This window comes from Ixodes scapularis, unplaced genomic scaffold (assembly GCF_016920785.2).
Source record: "Ixodes scapularis isolate PalLabHiFi unplaced genomic scaffold, ASM1692078v2 PGA_scaffold0__279_contigs__length_252992795, whole genome shotgun sequence".
NCBI classification, from domain to species: domain Eukaryota; kingdom Metazoa; phylum Arthropoda; class Arachnida; order Ixodida; family Ixodidae; genus Ixodes; species Ixodes scapularis.
In genome coordinates this window covers 180116941-180138948 of record NW_024609835.1, presented here as the reverse complement: position 1 = coordinate 180138948, position 22008 = coordinate 180116941, and the positions used below count along the sequence as shown (strand labels likewise).

At 44.6% G+C, this 22008-nt stretch overlaps 1 protein-coding gene across 1 annotated transcript in view; it reads left to right on the top strand.

The window, feature by feature from the left end:
* LOC115320499 (carnitine O-palmitoyltransferase 1, liver isoform) overlaps positions 1–21750 on the top strand; it is a 68273-nt gene extending 46523 nt beyond the window's left edge. Inside the window, exons 14-20 of the mRNA XM_029980709.4 lie at positions 4605–4804; positions 9256–9409; positions 10650–10721; positions 12032–12192; positions 13876–14032; positions 17587–17703; positions 20487–21750. Coding sequence (XP_029836569.2) covers positions 4605–4804; positions 9256–9409; positions 10650–10721; positions 12032–12192; positions 13876–14032; positions 17587–17703; positions 20487–20675 — 1050 coding nt within the window. The 3' untranslated portion in view covers positions 20676–21750. The remainder of the gene's footprint in view (positions 1–4604; positions 4805–9255; positions 9410–10649; positions 10722–12031; positions 12193–13875; positions 14033–17586; positions 17704–20486) is intronic.
* The last annotated feature ends 258 nt before the right edge of the window (positions 21751–22008 follow it).

Genomic DNA, 22008 nt, shown 5'->3' with positions numbered 1-22008 from the left:
TTCGGTGCCGTACTCGGCGGCCACCGCCGTGTGTGCGCTATGCCGTACTCGTCACTTGTATACCCAAAAGCTAGCGACTGGAAAACAAGTGAATTCGTTCGGTGCCGCACTCGGCGGCTGTCGCCGTGTGTGTGGTTTTCCGTACTCGTCGCTAGGCCTAAATTGTCATCTGGGCTCCGTGGATAGAGCGGCGTTGCTTTACGCCGCGCTGCCAGTGACGTACAGTACTGGGGGCCCTCTCGCTTTCGCGCTGCGGGTCAGTCCCAGACACGAAGGTTTGAGGCTCCGGCACAGGCCGCGGTGCCCGAACACATGTGTGCTGGGCTGAACACTACTCCTTTTCGTTCTTTCTTCCTCGGGTGCGTAAAAGCCGAAGTCCAAAGTCCACTCGTCGAACAGCGTTCACCCACACCTTCTCCGATTTCCGGTCCGTCGGACATATGTGAAAAAGCACCTCCGTGTTGCGCAGAGTGTTGTTTGAGCAGCCCACAGCGCCACAAGTTGCACTCGGCATCTTTCGAGGAGCAGCTCGGCAGTCTTGGGCGCACCGAGTTGCTCGCTAAAACGAGTCTTAAAGTCCTCACAAGCAAATAAACAAAAGGATATACCGAAGCTACACGGGCTACAGATAAAAGCAACGGCTAAACACGCCAATCACAAGCCGAAGTAGCGGTGGTAGCGGCTCCAAGAAGCGCACTCCGCGCAACGCCCGCACCGGAGGAACAAAAGAGAATGATACGGACGTCACGGCCCAATGTTGCTTTAGCGATCGGCAACCCGCTGGCCACCCGCTAAGGAGCAGCGGCTCGCGGCGGGTCGCATTTTTGTTATCGGTATTAGTTGAGAATGCGGCGTCCTACGGTCGTAATATTTTGGCCGGAGTCGTATTTTGTGTCACTACAGCGATACCAGTAATTTATTTCATTTTGAGTTTTGGCCGGAGTTGCCCTTTAAGCTTCCTGGCATCGTATGACACAAAGGGCCTAAATAAAAATTTAACTTGACCCATCATTTTCATTGCTTGACTTAGCCAAAGAATGGTTTGGCTTTAAATTTATTGAGTGCTGTTTCAAAAGCTGCTAAGAACTACGGTCGGTGACAGCTTGGTTAAGAGTTCAGGGGGAGCTGCCCCCCTATCTTTCCACTTTAGCAAAGCAAACACTGGAGAAAAGGTCACCTCCTCTCGAGCATTAGCTCTGCTAAAGTGGAAAGAGTTGGGGGAGCTTCCCCTGAACACTTCATCTGTCACCGACTATAGTTTGGTACATATGCCGTGCCTGCAGAGCTACGAAAGTTGTTAGCACAGAACAGTTTGTATTAGAAAGCATTCACTTGAGATACTTGTTGCATTTTTTGTTAACGAGTGTGGGGGCAAACTGCACTTGCTGGAAAAGCAATGATTTGTGCATTGTAAGGCTTGCTAACCTTTGGCGACTACAGTAGGCTCGCAGTAATTCAAACTGATAATTCATACTACTACTTAATTCAGCCAAATTTGAAATTTTTGGTTGTTGTCTTTAATGTATTTATAAGCCGCTTGATTTGAACAGCGTTTTCGCGCAATTCTTACTTTTTGTTTCCACGGCCCCACTGAGCACATTCCTTTCCATGCTCCGCTGCACTGCGAAGAAGAAATAAAACACTTGGAATGCATCCTTACCTAGAAATAGTGATTGTAAGATATATAAGTTAAGCACATTGCCCCCGCCAGGGGAATATTTGTGGCTAATGGTTGGTCACAAGAGCTGTCAATCAACATGCCCAAGGTCATTGAAACAGTTTCGGCCAATGAGGTGCCCTTACTTTCACTCTATTCTTCCCAAATAATGACCAAACTATCTACATATACGGCTCTGAAGTAGAAGACACACGAGCAATGAAAATGAGCACTGTGCAGTAGTTTTCATGGCAGTTAGTGCGGATGCTGTGACGTGGCGGCATATGGCATAGGTGCACATCAGAGTGTCCACGCAAGTTGCTATGGGAGCTGCCGCAGGGTGCCCATTTTTATCGCTTATCTGTCCCCTCTTTATTAGTCTACAACAGACAACGTTTTTGCTGGATGAACAAACTTAATTTTGTTTTATGGTGTCATGTGCTATCTAAACAGTCCCCATTACACAACATTCTTGAGGGATGAATAAAATTGACATACGTTTCTCCAGTGTTTCATGTGTGGCACACCTGCTTACGATTAGCAGTCCTGTATAAAGGAAATCATAACATATCTAATTTGTTTGTGTAGCCCTTCAATAGCAAATCACAGTTTCATCCCGCATCATATTTAGATGAATTTCTGATAATTTCAGTGGCGGAACTGTTGCACCACTTGTGCCAAACTGTGCCAGAATGAATAACCTGCTACATGCTTTGTGCACAATTCGTGCTGTGTCTGCGCCAAAAGGGAGCTCTTCTCAAAAAGGAAATGGAAAGTGTCTGGCACATGGCATTCTTGGCAGTGCCACTAAAAATTAAGAAAGCACATTATGAGGTATACTGCTCTGTGAAGTTAAACTGAACACATAAACACGTAAACTATGAGACGATATGGTAGACAGATAAAAACATGGCATACAGTAAAACCTCGTTATAACAAAGTTGAAGGAGCGGTCGTAATTATTTTGTTATAACCATTAGTTTGTTATATCCCATTTTGTTATAACGAGGTTTTACTGTACTTGTAGAAGCGCAGAGTAACAACTGTTTATTTTTTGTTTCTTCTTCCTCCTTTATATCCTTGTTTTGAAGGGTGAAGATTGCCTGATAATTCTCAGAGTTAAAAGCTAATGTCATTGCAGGCAATTCTGGACACGGGTGTTTTAGGAAACGGAGAATTGCTGGAGTTTTAGATGATGCATATGTGCCTGAGAAATCGTGGAAACGACTGGGGTGATTAATATTGTCTCATATTTTACGTGTTCACTGTAACTTTGCAGGAGGGATAATGTCAGCCTGAATCGAAACATTGTTAAGAAAGTACAGTTTTTTTTGTTTTTTTTTCAGATGCCCAAGTGCTTTGTGCAAAAAGTAGGGATGTGCGAATATTTTAATTATCGAATATTAGTTTCAAATTATATGCTATTTCATATTCGCTTCGAAATTAACTGCGATACTCATACTTTATGAAGTGTTGATCGTGGCAGGCTAGCCCCCTTGAGTGTGCTCTTTTCAAGCACCAGTGCACCACAGATATGCAATACCTGCAGAGCTGACATTGCGATCTCGCGACCCGATTCGCCACAGCAGAACCGTGCACTTAGGCAAAAAATGCACCTTCAAAGTGGTATGGTGCGTGCAGGTGCCTTGTGTATTAAAAAAAAAAAAAAAAAAAGGAGGAAAACAAAATTCCGGGAAACATTGTGTTACTGATTGCAGTAAAATCTTCAAAATTTAACTGTTGCTATGACGCAAAGGTGCGTGTTAGGCAGCGATATTTTAACAACCTATGTTTATTACTTGTGCTTGTTTTTTTTTTTTTAATTCAGAATTGAAGAAAGTATTTTCATATAGCAAGAAGATTTATAAATCCCCTTAATTACGTATTGCTGGGCACGTTTATATGTATAATTCTATGTCAAATCTCTAATTTCCTGGCTATCCCAATGTAGGTATTGAACTTTCTGAGGCCGCAGTCTATAATTATGGCTAGATAAATTTAACAGAGCTCATAAGTGGGTAGCTAGTAAAAGCTTGGGAACAACCTTTGTGAGTTCAGCTGAATTTTCATTTAAGCATAATGTAACAGGACTGAAAGGCGTGGAGAAATGCACAGCAGCTATTCAATATTCGTTTAAAAAATATTCGGCCAAAAACACTATTCACTTTGAATCTGCTTCGAGCCCAACATTCATTATTTGCACATGCCTAACGAAGAGTTGTTGGTTTTTGTGTGAACGGGTGCTCACATTGATTGCAATGAATAGCTAGCACTACTCGTGATAAGTTAGAGTAGCTATGTGCTCTGCTTAGCTGCTCTATGAATAGCAGCAGGTTGAATACGAGCAAGCGCAGAGTGAGACACGTTCAACACAAAAGTGTCCATTCACTGTCGAACTCGTGACAATTAAGTTGCCGTGAGGCAAACCCTACAAAGTAGCCAAAAACATCTTACCAAGGACACCATCGATATACTCCAAATAGGTTAATTGAGACATCTGCAAAATTACCTGCATATGATTGTTCAATAAAATATTGATATCTGTAGCGACCAGGTATCCTGTAGGTATGAAACTTTAAATAGTCTTCGAATACACAAACAACTGCAGTTCTTTTTCCATAGGCTAACTTTCAAAAAGATAGTATAAAATTTTCTGACATGAAAGCTCAAAATTATCTGCTTCAAAAGTGAAAATCTCTGCTCCAAAACCTGTTTTTCTCTGCTACAAGAGCTGCTCCAAATCCCCACTTGTCTGTTTCACCACTGGAATTCAAACTTTTGATAGTTCAAACGAAATTTGTGGTTTCCTGGAGTCGGAATGAATGAGAATCTATACTGTATTATCAAGAGCCTCTCATTTGTGTTAATGTGTGTGCTAAAAGCTACAACCTTGTCATTGTGCTTTAGCAAGCCTCTCTCCCTCAGAAGCTTCTTTCCAAACTTGCAGGTGAGCATGAACGACCTCGAGCCGTCAGGGCTCAACGAGAGGGGCAAGTACCTGCTGCATGGCGACGGGAAAAGCATCTGGTTCGACAAGTCGCTCAATGTCCAGGTCTTCAAGAATGCGCATGCGGGCATGAACTGTGAGCACAGCATGGCCGACGCCCCTGCCATGGCGCACATGTGGGAGTACGCTCTCACCAGGGAGTGAGCACATGTTTTTCCTTTCCCACTTGCCTTACTCTTTGTTGTGGGGTTTTGCTAGCTACCAACACAGGTACCGATAGAGTAACCAAAGGGTTGTCTCAACAGCGGCGATATCTCAAAGGAGACGTCAATCCTAGTAGCGCGGTCCCCACATCTCTGCGGCGATATATATGACGTTTAGGGCTACATCACCGCGGGTTGGTTCGATTAATTACCTCCGTCGGTGCCAATGATCGTCTACCTTGTTTCACTCTCTCGAATATAGCGGAAGAGAAGACACACGTACCAGAGTAAGGACAGAGTCCAAGAGCATTTATTAGAACACTCTTAAAATGAACTACTAAGTCCCCATCCAAAATGCCCCCCGCGCTGGCAAGGTAAGAAAAGGTCCTTACCTGGCCAGACGCGGGGTTCCGGAGAGCCAAGACGGGGGAAGCATCGGAGAAGTCGCCGACACATGTCCTATCTCTTTCGCGGTCACCCGGACGAGTGCCTTTCCCGAAAGCGGGAAGATAAGAGGCGAAACCTTCTCGCTTCTCAGCAGTGATCCGCATCTGAGCGGGGGAATGGAAATCGGTCCCCCTGAGAGAGAGTGAGAGGAGGGTCCCCCAAGCCAGGCGGCCCTCCACCTCACGAACAGGTCGGAGCTCAGGGCGAAGGAGGCCGAGTGTTCCGACCCGCGGCCGTTATCACAGCCGTCGGGGAAGGGAGACCAGAGGAATCCCCACATTGTTCAAAGCTGCAAGGTTTGCAAATTAAATCTTTTGTTTAGTTCCTTGTTACAATTTTAACCCCTGGCAGTATGTATGCTGGAGGCATCTTCCAATTGGAAATATTTTGAAATGATCTCAACCATGGTAAAAAATTATACACTAAAAGTAAACATATTTCACACTTCTGAGCCAGAAATTATTCTTGGGGGGTGTTTCACGGTGCTGGTGCAACCACACACACAATAAAAAAAAAAAAGGAATATATATATATATATTAGAGAGAGAGAGAACAAAATAAAATTTCGGGGGGTATTCTGACTCCTGAACACCCCCCCTGGCTACGCGCCTGCTTCTGAGAAACATTTACTAAAGTATACTTAAAGTAGTAATATCTTTAGCTGACTAATAGTATAATAAAGATATACATACTTTTAGTGCGTACACCTTAGTTGCCAAATGGGGTCAATGCATGGACTGCACTGCTGCAATATTAAGTAAACTAAGAATGCATTAAAGAAGAACTAAAACATATTAAAAGTATAATGGGAGTATCTAAAGTATGTTAAAAATATAGTTTAAGTATACTTTTTGCTCTAAACAAGCACAAAACTAGCATAGCTTTTGTACAGTAAAAGCTTGTTACATCAAATTGCATCGGGATGTTAAAAAAAATTGAATTAAACGAAATTCGAATTAACAAAAAACCAAAGAAAAAAACGTTGCTCCTGCCCAGGAAACGCTTGGAACGGCAAACCTTTATTGTTAAAAGTATTCAGTTATCATCTTCTACTTTGCTTGGAAAGTTATGGTCATCAGCTTATGTTCGAGGAAACGAACCAAGTGCAAGGCATTTTCTTCGCCCTCTTCAAAGCTAAAGAAAAGAAACGCGATGTTGAGTGCACTCATGACCTCTGGCACGATGGCCAAATTGGAGTTTTCTCCACTTCTTCCCCCTCCTCGTCGACGTCGTTCTCCGCTTCCGCGGCGAGTTCACCAACTATGTGGGCGATGATGTCTTTGTGCGTCATAGCACCACAGATGACTGCGCTACGTCTGCATTGACGTAATAGGCAACACTTGCATCCTGCAGCAGATCACGCATGCTCTCAAAAACTACCACACGCTCCGGTGTCGCCGCCAGTTGCCTCTGTACCCAAGGCATTAAAACCACAGTGACGGAAAGAGTTTGCAAATGACTTCACCCCATGCGCGGACCAGTATGTGCATGGCGCTGAGGAGCGTCACGTTATAAGTCTGGTCCCTTTTGGCCACACAAAGAATCGTTTGTTTCAGCATGTGATGTCTGTAGAAGGACTTGATGTTCTTGATCACACCCTGGTCCATCAGCTGGAGTGCTGCAGTCGTGTTTGGTGAAGGAAACACTAGTTTAATTGCCTTCAGCCCCTCATGGACCTTGTGCGCTGAGCAGTTGTTTACGATGCGCGGGACCTGTCGGTTGCTCACTAACTTCCTGTCCAGCCTCCTAAGCCACTTCTTGAACAGCTTGCCAGCCATCCACGCCTTCCTGTTGGCAGTGTGCGAATGTTTTTAAAACACTGAGGCTTCGACTTTCCTATTTCGAGCAGGGAAGCTTCTCTGTTCCAGTCATGTTTGCCGCGACCAGGACGGTGACATGCTCTTTATTTCGCTTCCCACCTGCGCAGTTGTCTCTCTTGATAATTTTGTCCTGCAAGAGCTTGAAAAATTGAGCGGTCTCATCCGCGTTGAAGATGTCACGCGGCAAGTAGCTATCCAAGTAGCGCTGCAGGGCTTCATTTCGCCACATCAAGCGAGTTTCCATGCTCACGTCTTTACCTTCACCATACACAGTACGGAAGGCGAGGTTGTGCCTCTGACGGAAGCGATGAAACCATCCCTCAGACGCAGTGAAGTCGTCATGTTTCACTTGTGGTGCAAACTTGCCTGCCATTGCCATGGTGATGAGGCCTCTGAGAGGAAGATCTTGGCTTCTCATGTCTTCAACCCACGTGATAAGCGCCTTCTCGAAATCTGGGTGTTTGGCAGGGTGAAGTCTTTTTCTGTCCTGGGCAAAAATTTCAGCTTCATAGGCGTCCTCGATTGTCTTCCTATTGCGGATGTATGTAGACAACGTGCTCCTCGGGATCTCGTGCTTCTTGGCTATCTCGACCTTGCTCGCTTTTCCTGTGTCTACTTCACGCAAAATCTCCACTTTCTCTCCGAGTGTTTTGGCGCAATACTTTCCTTGGGCCAGTGCACCCGATGACAACATTCTGGTCCGAATGCGCGTTGCCTGGTCCTATGGCCAACACCACTAGCCAACTCACAAGCAGAAATAAAACAATCGGCAATCGTGCGACGGTGGCAATAGCTCAACACAGTGGGACCGGCTCAACGAAGCATGGAAGCAAAACTGGTAAAGCAAAGGAGAAGGAAGGGAGGCTGGAAGCTTCAAAAAACGCTACAGAAACCCTCTTGAACTCTTGGCAACGTTGTTCCAAATATCCGTGTGCGCATTCCTATTGGCCCACAGTAGATACCAATGACGCTCGTGCGTTTCCGGCAACGCTCTTGTTGCGTTTAGCAACGCGGCACCTGCCGTTTCACCGAGCACTTGACTGGGAAAGCTCCACACATGGCGGCGTGCAGTTTGAATAATTGGTGCTGGAAAATGATTTGAGAGTGAATTAACGGGTTATTTTACATATGTACCTCTATGCAGCGTGACCGGACTATGGCGATTGGTTCGAATTATCCAAAAGGTTGAAATAATGAGTTGTGAATTAACGAGCTTTCACTGTATTAACTTTTTACTTAGGGTAGTTAGGTGGCTGTGTCTTTGTGGAAGGAAGGCCTCCTTTAGGAATTGTAAGTTTCTTTAATTCTAATGGCACTCTTCCTCCATTGAAAAATCTTTTATAGTTTTTATTTGAACTTGTTTTGTTTGGCACTGCTATTCTAATATTTATTGTTCGCCAAGCACCCTGCAGTGTCAAAGCGAGTATACCTTGCAGTTTTAGAACAGAAGAAGGTGTTGAGCACAACACAAAATAATTGAAGCATACATAGGACACCAGTCTATGCATAGAAAGGACGCTTAAATATAATTTGATGCTTCTTTTGCTATTAGTGGTATAGTGTATGTTTGCTTAATCAAACGAATGACACTGGACAGGTTATCCACCATAAGAGGCTATATCAACTATCATCAGCCAGGAATGCAGTGAAAGCTATGGCAGTCATTATTTTATATACACAGTCATTCCATATTCACAGTCATCATTTCATATGCTATTCAAGAGCCCGAAGTGCACTTTTCCCGATACATTGCCCAGGGCAGTCTTACCTTGTGTTCTCATGTCGCCATTTGTTTCACATAAGCTTTTTTTTATCAGAGCTACCTATCCTAAACTGCAAGCATATTTTATACCTGCATGTCCAGGGCATAATGGGGTTGCACGTAATACCCTGTCTTTTGCAAGGAAAAAGGGAATGCAGAGCACAGGTTCATCTGCTTCTTGTTGAAGGGTCGCGATGATGTCAGAACGGCGAGCTCTTATTGGCCAATCGAAAGAAATAGTGGGTAGACCTCAAGGCATCTAGCATTGATGTCTACCGTCTATCCTTTCAATCAAAGCCAATCAGAACTCGGCATTGTACTGACGTCACCGCAACCCGTGCGCAAGAAGCAGATGACTTGCTCTTCGCATATGTTAGTTTGATGGTAGTGATGCATCCATACCTCCTTCTTTGTTGTAGGGTTCTGGAGAAAGTGTATGACGAGTCTGGCCGTTGCATGCCGCCCGGCAAGAAGCTCAAGCAGGGCTCGATCCGGAGGCCCCAGCGGCTGGTCTGGGATATTTCGCCAGAGCTCGAGGGGGAGATTGCCGGTGCACTTGCTAATGCACAAAAGGTAAACCTCACTGATTCTTTGAAAATTAGACTACCGTAATGTCCCCCAAGGGTGCTCTCACCCGAGAGGTCGCTCATATAGTTTTTCTGGCTAAATATTAGTAACGTAAAAATTCTGATACATTGCCCAGCCCCGATTCCGTCTGACATTGCGCGATGTCCAAAGGGAATGGCATCAACTGCGAAATCTGCAGTACCAGTATCCGTGACAAGTGAGTTCAGAGCGGAAGCGAGTTCAGGGCGGGTTCCTGCGTTTTTGTCCACGATCTGTGCATGCGTCATAGGTTCATGTGACATGCGAGTTTGTAGCAAGTTCCCATGTTTTTTGTCCACGATCTGCGCTCGCGGTATCACTTCCCCGTAGCACGTAAGTTGGCAGCTGGTCTCAGCATGTTAATCGCGCCGTGAAACACGAATCTGCTGCATCCGCATTCTGTGGTACCCTTTCCCATAACATTGGAGTTTGTAGCGAATTTCTGCGTGTTTACCGAGTTGTGAAACACGAAGTTGCCTTGTCCCTGCAATCTGCAGTATCAGATACGTGTCACGTGGTTTGTAGCGGTTGCCACTGTGTTTAGCATTAATTTCTGAAAAAGTTTTGCTGTCTCATTCTCTAAGGTAGCCCCCCCCATGTTTTCCCCAATTTATCTTTTCATTTTGGGTGGGTGCCCTTGCGGAATTTTGGGGTAAAAATATCTTCGTAGAAAAATTTACTTTTTTTTTACTAGCAATCTTCTAAAACTCTTGTGGAAGTGAAGCTGTGCCTTCAAAATATCCCTTCAATCGTTTGCTGGGACATCTTGTAGACTTAGTTATGTCAAGAAGTTTAGGCAGAACATTTTTTTTATTGAATAAAATTGAGTGTGAGGGTTTTTAAGGAATAGGCATGATTGCTTCAAGAGTGGTCTAAATCTGGTCATACATTGAACTACAGCTAGCCCTTAAATTGTCTACAAAAACTAAATTTTCATGCTCCTAGCCTTTTTCAACAATTTTAAAAGCAGTCCTTCTTTCTCCTCTATTATGTGGAAGAGGCAGTGACGTCGTGTAGTAGTATGATTGTAGCATGACCTTTAATTTGATACTGGCAGATTTCAACTCTACCACATTGATAAGTTTCGTTCCGTTTGTGCTATGCCACATACTGCTCTTACATGGAACTCTCTTCAATGCTACTTGCACTTTTGGAAATCTTTTTTTTTCTGCTGTAATGCCATTTCTTAAGAAATATTATTTCCCAGAACAACGAGGACCTCGACCTTTATGTGAGAGACCACGACTCCTGGGGGAAAGGAGTCATCAAAAAGTGCAAAGTAAGTTTGTCCTATTTATTCTATTGTCAATGACAGATTCGGAATTCGGTGAATGCTCTGCCCCACAGGCGTAATGCTTCCGCTCTAAGCGCCTCCGCCATTGAAAAGTTGTGCATCGTCTGCTCTGCGATATGGTGACGTCGGCAATGTCAGTTTCAGGCTCGAGCAGAGGGAGTGAAACTCGCCACTTTTCAAACCAGACGAGATGTCGCGAGGCGGCGGTGGTGCCTGCAATATTTTGTACGAGGCAAAGTGCTGGAAGGTTTTCTTCCTCGTGTTGTTGAAGGTGACGGCAGGACCCGCTCATGTCTGACAGTGGTATGACGAGGCATTTGCTGCTTACCAGATTTACTGTCTAACTGGTCACATCGATGAGGCTTGGCGAGGGTGGCAGTTTCAAGGACGAATGAATACTGCTTTGAAGGCGTCTTATCTGTAGGCATCCTTTGTTTATTAAAGCGAGCGGGGAAGCAGACGCAGTCCGATGAGGCAGCACGGCAGTGGCGTTGCCTGAGTATTTCAGGTAGCGTATCCCATTGCCAATGGTGACCACGGCATTGTCGCATCGCCGAAATCGCCGCAAAGAAACACTCACGCTGCCACGATCTTGTGACGAATTTCATCCCAGGGGCAAACGCTAAAAACGAAAAGAAGCCATTGGCGTAGAGGAATAGAGGAAACGTCGCGCCGGTCTCCACATGTGAGGCTTACGCGATTGTTCGAGCGAGGCCACGAAGCATTTCGACAACAATTACGCAACTTCTGAATTCTTGCATCGTCGCGCAAAAACTATCGCAAAGAAACACTCACGTCGCCACGATTTTGCAGTGTCGGTTTCCTCGAGGTCAAACACCAAACGAATGAAGAGAAGTCGTCGGCACCGTTTCCGTCGGTCTCGTCAAGCGAGGATTACGCGATCGTCTATGCAGGGGCACCAATCACGTCGATGGCAACCAAATTGGACGGCGAGACGATCAAATTTGTACGTTGTAGCGGAGAAACTCCGTGCGCTAAATAGGTATCGGCACGGTTCTAGGACATAAAACCGGGTCTCTCGGAGAAACCGACGTTCCCGGGTGGAACAGACGTTGAAAACGGTGTGCTCCACCTTGAAGGCGATCCTGTGCCAAGCCGTGACGTCGGGGACGTCGAGAAATGAGTGGGAGCAATTGGCTGGCAGAGGTATATGAATCCCTTTGGGGTGCATATGCATGTGAATTCTTAGCCTGTCACCTACTATAGCTTTTGTTCTTTGCCTGTTTAAAAGGGTATGTCCTGATTGAGTCAGCTTCTCTCATGCATTCTTCCAGGTTTCCCCGGATGCCTTCATCCAGATGGCCCTGCAGCTGACTTACTACAAGGAGAACAAGAAGTTTGTCCAGACCTACGAGGCCAGCATGACTCGACTCTACTTAAATGGGCGAACGGAGACTGTGCGGTCGTGCACTCTGGAGGCGGTGGACTTCGTCAAGTGAGTGTCCCCTTCTTTAACCTCAAAAGTACCTTACCTGCTGTCACATGCAGTGCAAGCCTTTTCCCCGGAATGCTCTGTGCCTTGTTGTACAATATGGCTTTGATAGGTTCTCCAAGAAACTACGTGCAAGCGTTTTAAGAAAAGGGTGGTCTCGTTGGGAAGTGATGATCAATGACCCAAGGCATGTGCAAAATAGTGGGTTTTGAGTTCGAAGCAGATTAGAAGTGAATAGTGGTGTTGGCTAAATATTTTTGAATCGGATATTGAATAGTTTCTTCAATCCTTTCACTACCACGCACCATGCTTCAGCAAACATTTAGCTGAACTTGTGAAAGTTGTTCCCATCCTTTCACTAGTCCACTTCTAAGTTCAGTTCATTTTAATATAACTATTTTTTGGGAACTGTGGCATGTAAACAGAGTAGAAAAAAAAAATAATGATTTCTAGAAAACAATAGGTAAGTACTAAGTCAGATTTGATTTAATTCATAACTATCTTATATAAATCAGATTATTTTTATTTAAATCACTGTAGCTATAAAATAGGTATTCTCTATCACTGGATGTATTTTTCAACATTAAAGATTGATTGATTAATTCGTCCAATAACTGATAACATTCCGGGAATTATAATTACTGTCAATGCAACTTACAGTTTAATTACCAAGTTTTTATTGCTGTAATCCCTGCCATACTGGAAAAAAAAAACACCTCTCCGGCTCTACTAGCTCTACTGGATGCGCTGCACACTTTTTTTATGGTCACATGGTTGAAAACCTACTCTACTTTCCACTGCTAGGTGACGCCATGCTATGGCTTTTTATTTTCTCTAGCTGCCTGTCATTATCATCATCATTGTTGCCATTCTGCTTTGTTCATTTGCCACTCTGCAGTTGTGGACCTGCGCCTCTCATCTTTTCTCGGTGAATCGTGTTTGCGGACTATGCTGGCTTGGATGTCATAGCCACATCTGTTCTTCCGCCGTTGTTTAGTGTTGTTAAGAACTGCGAAAAGTTCTCGACCATAGCGCTAGGAAAGAAGGCAGCAATTCTAAGCTATTAGAAAGTGGCCGAACGCAAGGGGAGGTGTAACCTGAAGCAAGGCCCAATTGACGTCTTTTATAAGCCTGCTTAGACGTAATAGAGGCAAGTTTTTTAATATGCTGATTTTTCGGACTGTCGTATTATTCGGACATTCTTTCAGTCCCTGTGGAGTCCGAAAAATTGGTCGGCAACTGTATCTTTCAGAATTTTGAACTCTGTTTTCTCATTTTCATGTTTCCTCATCTTAAAATGAAGGAATGATACATAAACGGGTACAAAAGAAATCTCGGAAACTTACTTGGAGCCGTTCTTTGTATTGTTTATGTTTACCGCATTTCTCAATATGCTGTGATCATGGTAAACGCCTCATCGTGCCCGAAGCATGGTCAGCATTTCTCTCTAACCTACCCAGTTTGGAACTCTGTCACTTTCCATTTCCACCGACAGTGTCGATCAAGGCAGTCCTGTCAGACACTGCATCAGTTTAATGAAGTAGGTAATCTCTAGGACATTCATTCGGATTTTATGGTAATCTAATTACATTTTTTTCTTTATTCACCTCTGTCACATTAGAGCGTTTGATCAATCTGCCGTTGTTATAACCTCCATGACGAGCACACTCTTGTTCTTGTCTTCAGAGCCATGGTGGAGAACAGCGTCAGCAACGAAGAGAAGATCCGGCTGCTGAGGCGTGCAGCCAACAAGCACCAAATGCTGTACAGAGATGCCATGAGTGGGAAGGGTGTGGACAGGCACCTCTTTGCCCTCTTCGTCGCCTGCAAGGGCCTCAAATACGTGAGCCTTCACTCTGCACTCTGGTGTATTTTGTGCATTTCACATGCATGGCACCAGTGCTGGATGCAGGGAGCATGCTAATAGACCTATTGCTATATTACCCAAGCATCAAGGAGAATGCAGGGATTGGTGTTCCACGTGCCGCACGTGGTGGCCTCAGCAGTAGTGACTTTTCTAAAGCAAATACCTAAAACAAATGGCATCTTGCACGCGCGCTCGTCAACGCTTTATTTTGGTTCTTTACTTCGCATCTTTCAAACGGGGAGGGCGTGCGCGTGCGGCGCGTGGAACATCGATCCCTGCATTCTCCTTGATGCTTGGGTAATATAGCAAATGGTCTATTGCAAACTCCAGTGTTACACTAAATAAGCAACATGTTTGAAAGAAAAAGAAAACTTTCAGCTTTCCCACTCTGGTGAAAAAGGAAAACCAGCAAAGCTGTACTATGGCGGGACAATCTCAAGGACGACGTCTTGATTGACCTCAAGGACGACACCTAGGGCAACCTCAAGGAAAACGTCTAGAACGACCTCAAGGACGACCTCTAGGGCAATGCCTAGGACGACCTAAGGGATGACGTCTAGGACGACCTCAAGGACAATGCCTAGGACGACCTAAGGGACAGCGTCTAGGACAATCTCGAAACCGACGCCTAGGACAACCTCAGGGATGATGTCTAGGACGACCTGGAGGATGTCTAGGATGTCTTCTAGGATGACCTCATGGATGATTCTAGTACAACCTTGAGGACAACCTCTCAGACGACCTCAAGGACAAGTTCTAGGACGACGCCTAGAGAAATTTAGCCTTTCGACTCTGGTGCAAACCAGAGTGGAGAACCAGAGTAGATGGCAGTAGCTGTCCAGAGTTTCGTGTCGAGATTTATTTGTCCACCGACACGAAACCGGGAAAACTAGCCCTTAACAGCTGCACTGTAAAATAAGGAACGGTGTTTTTTTTTTTTTTTTTTTTATAGCATTGTTGAACGCTCGGTTTGTAGCCATACTCAGCGCTGGTGATCCGAACTTGGCACCAAAGTTTCAGAACTAATGGTTATTATCTTAGTCAAAAGCTATAATGATGCCCTGAAACTTTAAATGGGAAAATGGGGCTCTTTCTCGGTGGTTTGCGCCGCTCGGGCCCATGTATTTCGGGGGCTTTCTCAGCTACGATTTTACCATAGGAAATTTCTGAAAGTCACTTTAAACTTTTGAATAAGATGATGGTTTGTTCTGAAACTTTGGAATCTGCTGGCGCTACATTTGGGCAGAAGCTGAACATTCAATGACGCATAGTTTATAGTGTTTTTGGGGACACACTGTACATTCTACAACATCGTTAGCGCGAACACAACATTGACACCTTTTTGCATTTTGCTCAGATAGTTTATTGATGGGTACCGAACTTTGCCGCTAAGTCTACTACCCCGAATGAGGACTTTCTGCTGCACTACCGTAAAATCTTGTAAGGGCGCCCGCCCCTGAGAGATCGCCCATCCCGTTTTTTTGGCTAAATATCTAACAGAAAAATTCCGAAACATCGCCTGTTGGACGTCAAGCAACGTCCGACGGAAATCGTGCGTCAACGGCGCGATCGGCGGTACCGGTGTGTCTGAGATGCGAATTCATAGCGGGTTCCTGCGTTTTTGTCTGCTATCTGCGCGCGATATCGGCTCATGTAAGACGCGAGTTGTGCCCGCGTGCATATTGCATCGTGAAATTCTAATTTGCTGCGTTCGCGATTTGCGGTATCCATTCCCGAGTTCGTAACGGATTCCCGTGTTTGTGTCCGCGATCTGCACGCGCGATATCGATTTTTAGCTGTAAGTACTGCGTGCAAGTTGCTCCTGCGTGTATATTGCATCGTGAAATGTGATTCTGTTGCGTCTGCGATTTGCAATATTTGTTTCTGTGACATGTGAGTTTGTAGTGTTTTCCCGTGTTTTTGTCTGTGATCTGCGCACGCGATATCGATTTCCGTGACAGGCAAGATTGTAGCGGGTTCCCGCGTCTTTATTGCACCATAAAACTTGAATCTGCTGCGTCCGCGATCTGCGGTATCCGTTCCCGTGAGATGCGAGTTCTCGACGGGTTGCTGCGAGTCCTTCGCACCATGAAACACGAATCTGCCGCGTCGGCCACTTGTGGTATCCTTTTTCGTGAACAGGAGTTTGTAGTGAATTCCCGCGTGTTTATCGCATTGTGAAACACAAATTTGCCGTGTCTGCGATCTGCGGTATCAGTTCCCGCGTTACGTGGTTTGTAGCGGGTGCCCCGGCGCTTATCATTAATTTTTGATAAAGTTTTGCTGTGGCATCCCCAAAGATAGCCCACCCCATGTTTTTCATAATTTATCTCTTCATTTTGGATAGGCGTCCGTACGGGATTTTACGGTAGTCATTTTCACGGCAGCGGTTAGATTTTACGAGAAAAAAAGGAAAAACTGGTATGATTTCTCGTTTGTACTAACAGTGTCACGCTGTGTACTTGTTGTACAAGTAACTCGCTTTAAACTGATTGGGCCCACAGTTTTGTTCCTCCCCCCCCCCCACCCCCCACCTTCATTTTGGACTAGACGAACCTTGTACCACCGCGTGTTTGCGTAATGGCTACCGCAGGACACACTCCAGGCTTTGGGTTTGCAGTTTACCGCACTGGCCAAATTTCGTCGTCTATAATCTACAGGGCAAACCGGAGTTGCCACTTCTCGAGTATCTCAAAGTTGAACCGACCTCGTGCTAAACGAAAATTTGCGTCAACAGTCAGTGACGGATTAAGAGCCCAGTAGACCCTCTACTTTCAGCATGAGCTTGTTGCTGACCATAGTTTGCTTTTCAATGCCAGACGCGTTTTATGGGTCATTTTCTATGGGAAAATTATCATGAACGAGCATCGTGGACGAGCGTCAGGAGTGGACGTCCTGAAGAACCGACACGGACAAGCGACACGCTGGGAGCTTTGCACAATGTTATGGTTATAGGTAAAGCTTACAAAGGCCCACGTAAAATCAACGTAAGAAAGATGTCCCAACGGTGCTCAAACCCGGGTCGGTGCAGTGGTGGTCGGATACTGGGGCCACTGAGCTACTTAGCGCAGCCAATTCGGAAAAGGAAAATACTTCATTTGCGTAAAAGCATGCCAGCGAGAGCAGCACATTTTGAATGCAAGTAATAAAATAATAGATAAATATGAATGTAAAATAAATAAATAAAATTAAGTAAAACAAGAAAATACTAGATAAATATGAATGTAAAATAAATAAATAAGAATAAGTAAAACAATAGAATAATAAAACAAAATCATAAAAAGACATACAGATGGACAATAAGAAGAATTAAATATTCTGCGCAAACAATGCACGGAGCACGGTTTGTGCAAGAGCGCATTTTATGCTCCCTGTCGTTTGTCAGCATGATAAAGCTTGTATAATTCTTTTTGGTACCCGCAAATACTCTGGGAGCAACAAGGGCAGAGTTTGCCGGCGAGGACTGCTGGCTGTGCACTCGAGGGCCAGCACGTGGGAGTAGCAATGGCCGCCTCTCTGTCCCCTTGCAGGAGAGCGAGTTTCTGACCAATGCCATCATGCGTCCCTGGACGCTCTCCACGAGCCAGACTCCGCACACACAGCTGGACTATTCTCCGGATGCTGATCTGGAGGTGTTTACAAACAAGGTATGCATCACTGTGACATATCCACTGAGCCTGTATTTGAGTAATGGGGGTCAACTGATATAGCCTAGTTAAAAAGGGTGCCTTCAACTGCTCTTAAGACATGCCCTTTCTCTCGAGGAAGGAAACTTATAAAAGAAGAAAGTTTGGCTTTAACAAAATTCTGGGGGGGGAGGGGGGAGTTTTTTTTTTTTCCAGCTTCAATGTTTTTTTGTGTAAATTGGTCAAGTTATAACCAAATTACAACAAAAGAAAAACGACAGAATCTGGAAAAAAGATACCCCCTTTCCCCCAAAAATGCCCTCAAATTAAAAAAAAAAAAAAATCAACACTGAAAACATGGAACTTTACCTCTACCCCATTCACACAGCAGCGTGAAGGTACCTTAGCTAAAGTCCCTTATCTGGTGGTACTTTTAGTAAAGGCCATTTGTTATCGCACGCTGGATAAACTGAGGATGAATGTATGGATCGGTGGTAGTGGCCATACCCTTTGTGTCCGCCTGATCGTAACAATCTGTGGCGCGTGAACCGTCAAGAGCGAGGAAGAAAAGCCTTTCTACATGGCAGATGGAGCGGGAAAAGCTGGAATGAGCGGTGGCAACGCACACCTCAAGGAGGACCAACAAAGAAGCTTAAATATAGTTCCGAAGTGAAAGGTTTGTGTACAAACAATTCGCTGGCGCGTCCGCGCTTGCTGTCCCGAAAAAGGATCTCCATCTTGCCATGCATTTAACCTCCTCAAACAGGAGGGGCATTGCGGCCATCATAACGAGGCTAATATTCCGGGCAGTGTACTGTTTCAATAAATGCAAAGAACTGGCAATATATTGCTTTGAAGGTCATTACCTAGTTTCGTGTAGTTGCTGCCATTTCGTTTTCTTACACAAAAAACCACTGGCGGCAGGCATCGTACAAGCCAACTCTAAAATGAGGTGCTTTCCTTCAAGACCCCTGAAAACAGATGTCCAACACTGCCAAACATGCACTTCGAGAAGCACGTTCCAATGCTTGGAAACGAGTATAATAACATTGACTTCCAAGCTCTATGGTGTTCTTTGTGTACACTGTCGTGCTGCATTTTAAGTGCGCGTAACTTTGAAGTAGACACGTTCAGCAGAACGCGTGATGACTGAAACTGCTAGGGCGAGTATACAATTCCTGCTGACACATTCCATCACTATTTCATCACGTTTGTGTTAAGAATTATTCCAATGATTACTACCTAGAAATATTTTCTTTGTTATGACGCATTAAACAGCATACATTTGTATATCTCATTTTTATCTCAAGTTCAAGGGTCCGAGGCTACTTCCTGTAGCTGTGAAGGGAGGTTTGGCGAGCTCCCTTTACAATCGGCCCTCTCTTAGTTGAAGGGACTGTTATTTGCCGTGTGATAAAGACCTCCAGCTAAGGTTTTTTACTGAAGGGACCTTAGCTAAAGGTACCTTTATGGTGCCGTGTAAATGGGGTATTAGAGACAGGCTGCAGACTTTTTTTGTTTTTAGGGGCGAAGCTCCTTGTCCGTCCGGCGTCCATGCCCACATCGATTGCCATCCCATCTCTCTTAAAAAAAAATGTTTGCGCAGTCAACAGGATTATTTTTTTATGATGTCTCCCATCTCCCGGAGTATTTTTTCCTTGTGCTTTGCCCTTCCCAGCACGTGGCTACGATGGACATTGGCAGTATATAATCGGCAGCAGATGATGTGGCCACTCATTCTATTTGCAAGCTGAGGCAGAACACCACTTATTTTTTTAGGGGTGAAGCTCCTTAGGGTCTAGCCTTGTCCGTCCGGCGTCCGTGCTCACATCGATCTTGCTGGTGCTCATGCTCGTGCTCGTGATCATGCTCGTAAGCTCACGTGCTCGTGTAAAGCAAAGAAAAAAGTTTGCACAGATGTGGTAGTAACTCAAGAGCTGGGGATGTCATGGATGAAACGTTGCATGTAGCCGCTCAATGTCTATACAGGAGAGTACGCTGCAGTCAAATGCGTATAATATTGTGTTAAACTTTTCACGCATTGGCTCAACGTTTATAGACGAGAGGGCGCTGCGGTCGAATGCTCAAATGCGTATGCACCATCAGCACTACCTATGAACAAAATCAGTATCATCAGCACTACCAGAGCTTCGCCCCAATCAACATCATTCACCACATGGAGATGCGGTCATTTGTTATAGAAAAATGCCAATAAACATTTTACAGTGTTAAAAATTGCCTGGTCTAGACATTCTTGTCGAATGCAACGGAGATGCGACAGTGTTTGACGGTGTTAAAGGGAGGGAGGGAGGGGAGAAGTATAAACGGTGCACTAAACCCCCCCCCCCCCCCTTCCCGCTGCTCACTCTTATGGTGCTATCAACATAAGCAAGCAAGGTTCAGTGAGTGTTTCCATATAAGGCTATCTCTTTAAAAGACAAAATTGGTGTAATTCACAAAGCATTGATCTCTGGAAACCTTTGCTCTAAGTAAGGGTTATACCTTCCTTGGTCATTTCATTGGGCATATGATCTTACCTAGGATCAAACACCCTGCCAGTCTCGAACCAGCGGAATCACTGACTTTGGAGGACAGAGTGTCTTACATAGGAGTTAAGTTGGTCAGTCGATCACCAGGGAGGGTTACAGTGGCTTTGTTCAGTGCAGCTCAGAGCTGGACATTGGTGTTTTTGTGACACCGGAATCGGGGCAGCCACCTTAAATTATATAAAAATTATAAAAATAATTTTTTTTTTCTGTGCATTCTTAATCTTGCGTCTTTGTTTTATTTGTGTTTGGCGGCAGATTTGTCCCGGAGGTGGCTTTGGCCCTGTGTCGGACGACGGCTATGGAGTTTCGTACATCATTCCAAACAACTCCAAGATATTCTTCCATGTCTCTTCCAAAAAGTCGTGCCCAAACACAAACTCTGAAAGGTTTGTGAAGACTCTGGATGAAAGCATGAACGAGATGAAAGTCCTCTTTAGCTTCTAGCCAAGGCGCTTGTTAGTTTCGAAACAGCTCGCCGAATCCGACAACGACCACTTGTGTGGAAACTCCAACACTTGCAGCACTGCTCGAAGTTTAACACCGATCGTATTGTCGGCAAAACGAAATTGCGATTTCGATGTCTCGCACAGTTTCTCATCAACAGTGTTGGGTATTTACTTTTATGTCTATTGACTCTGCTAAGAATCGTTTTCTGATGATGCACGCTCTTTGGTAGAGGTGGAGATTTTACTTACTTGTTCTTTTTTGCTGGACATCGGTGGCTCGACGGTGGTACCCTTTTATCTCACGAGCAGCGGGCGAGGTGACAAAGGTCAGGTAATCTGTGCAACCGTGGACAAAAAGCGAAATGTGTTAAACACATGTCGCTTCCTCACATGACTGAGCTGTCCAAAGAAGTGACACGAACCGATTCTTTACGTGGTTCTGCACTACTTTTAGCTTGCTGTCGAATTTGTGTTTTGTGAGGTCATCTAATGAAATTTGCAGTCATGTACATGTGTTGGCCCCAAGAAACTTCCTAAGCAAGCGAAACATATTTTTGTATACTCTTGTTCATCCTTGACCTTTGGGCTATTATATACATAGCTCTTCTTTGGGCCGGAGTGGAGTTTGTCTCAATTCTAAGGGGCATTTTACATATAACCTTTCTGATTAGGGTATGGCATACCTTGGAGCATACCCGTTGACGACTGCAAATTCTGCTTTACGTAATTTTATACCATATCATCCTACTGAAGGTGGGATGGGAACTGAAGGCCTGGTGCTTTAAATGTACATAAAAGTGTGTGACATTTCAGTTTGTACGGGGCAGGCACTTCTCAATCAACCAGGCATTGGTTGAACCTCGATTTGTTTTAGTGTCGTTGTGGGTGTGGAAATAAATATTTTTTTTGGGTGAGTGCTTGGATTTCTGTATAACAAGTTTTACATGCCTCACAGTGTGAGGGGCTCATTCTTTTAGCAATGCCAGAATTTTTACACTGTTTGATACACCTTTGATGTGGAAGTGTTTTAATTGGAAATATGACATTAAATTTTGTCTGTGGTTCTCCCTGAATGTCTGAATTTCTCTATAAAGAAGCAGCAACAGTTGACTTTTAGACTTCCGTTTGCAAGGGTGTCTTTCCATGGCTGTTGCACATTTTTCTGAAAAGCGTTTGAGTCATTTTCTTAAATAAATAAAATGTATTTAGCCGCCAGGAATACGAAAAATCTTTTTTGGAAAAAAATGCTACAATGTTGCATGACATGTCAATACTAACTTGATTGTTGTAAACAGCAAAGGCACCCATTGTGACACATAGACCATTTGAGT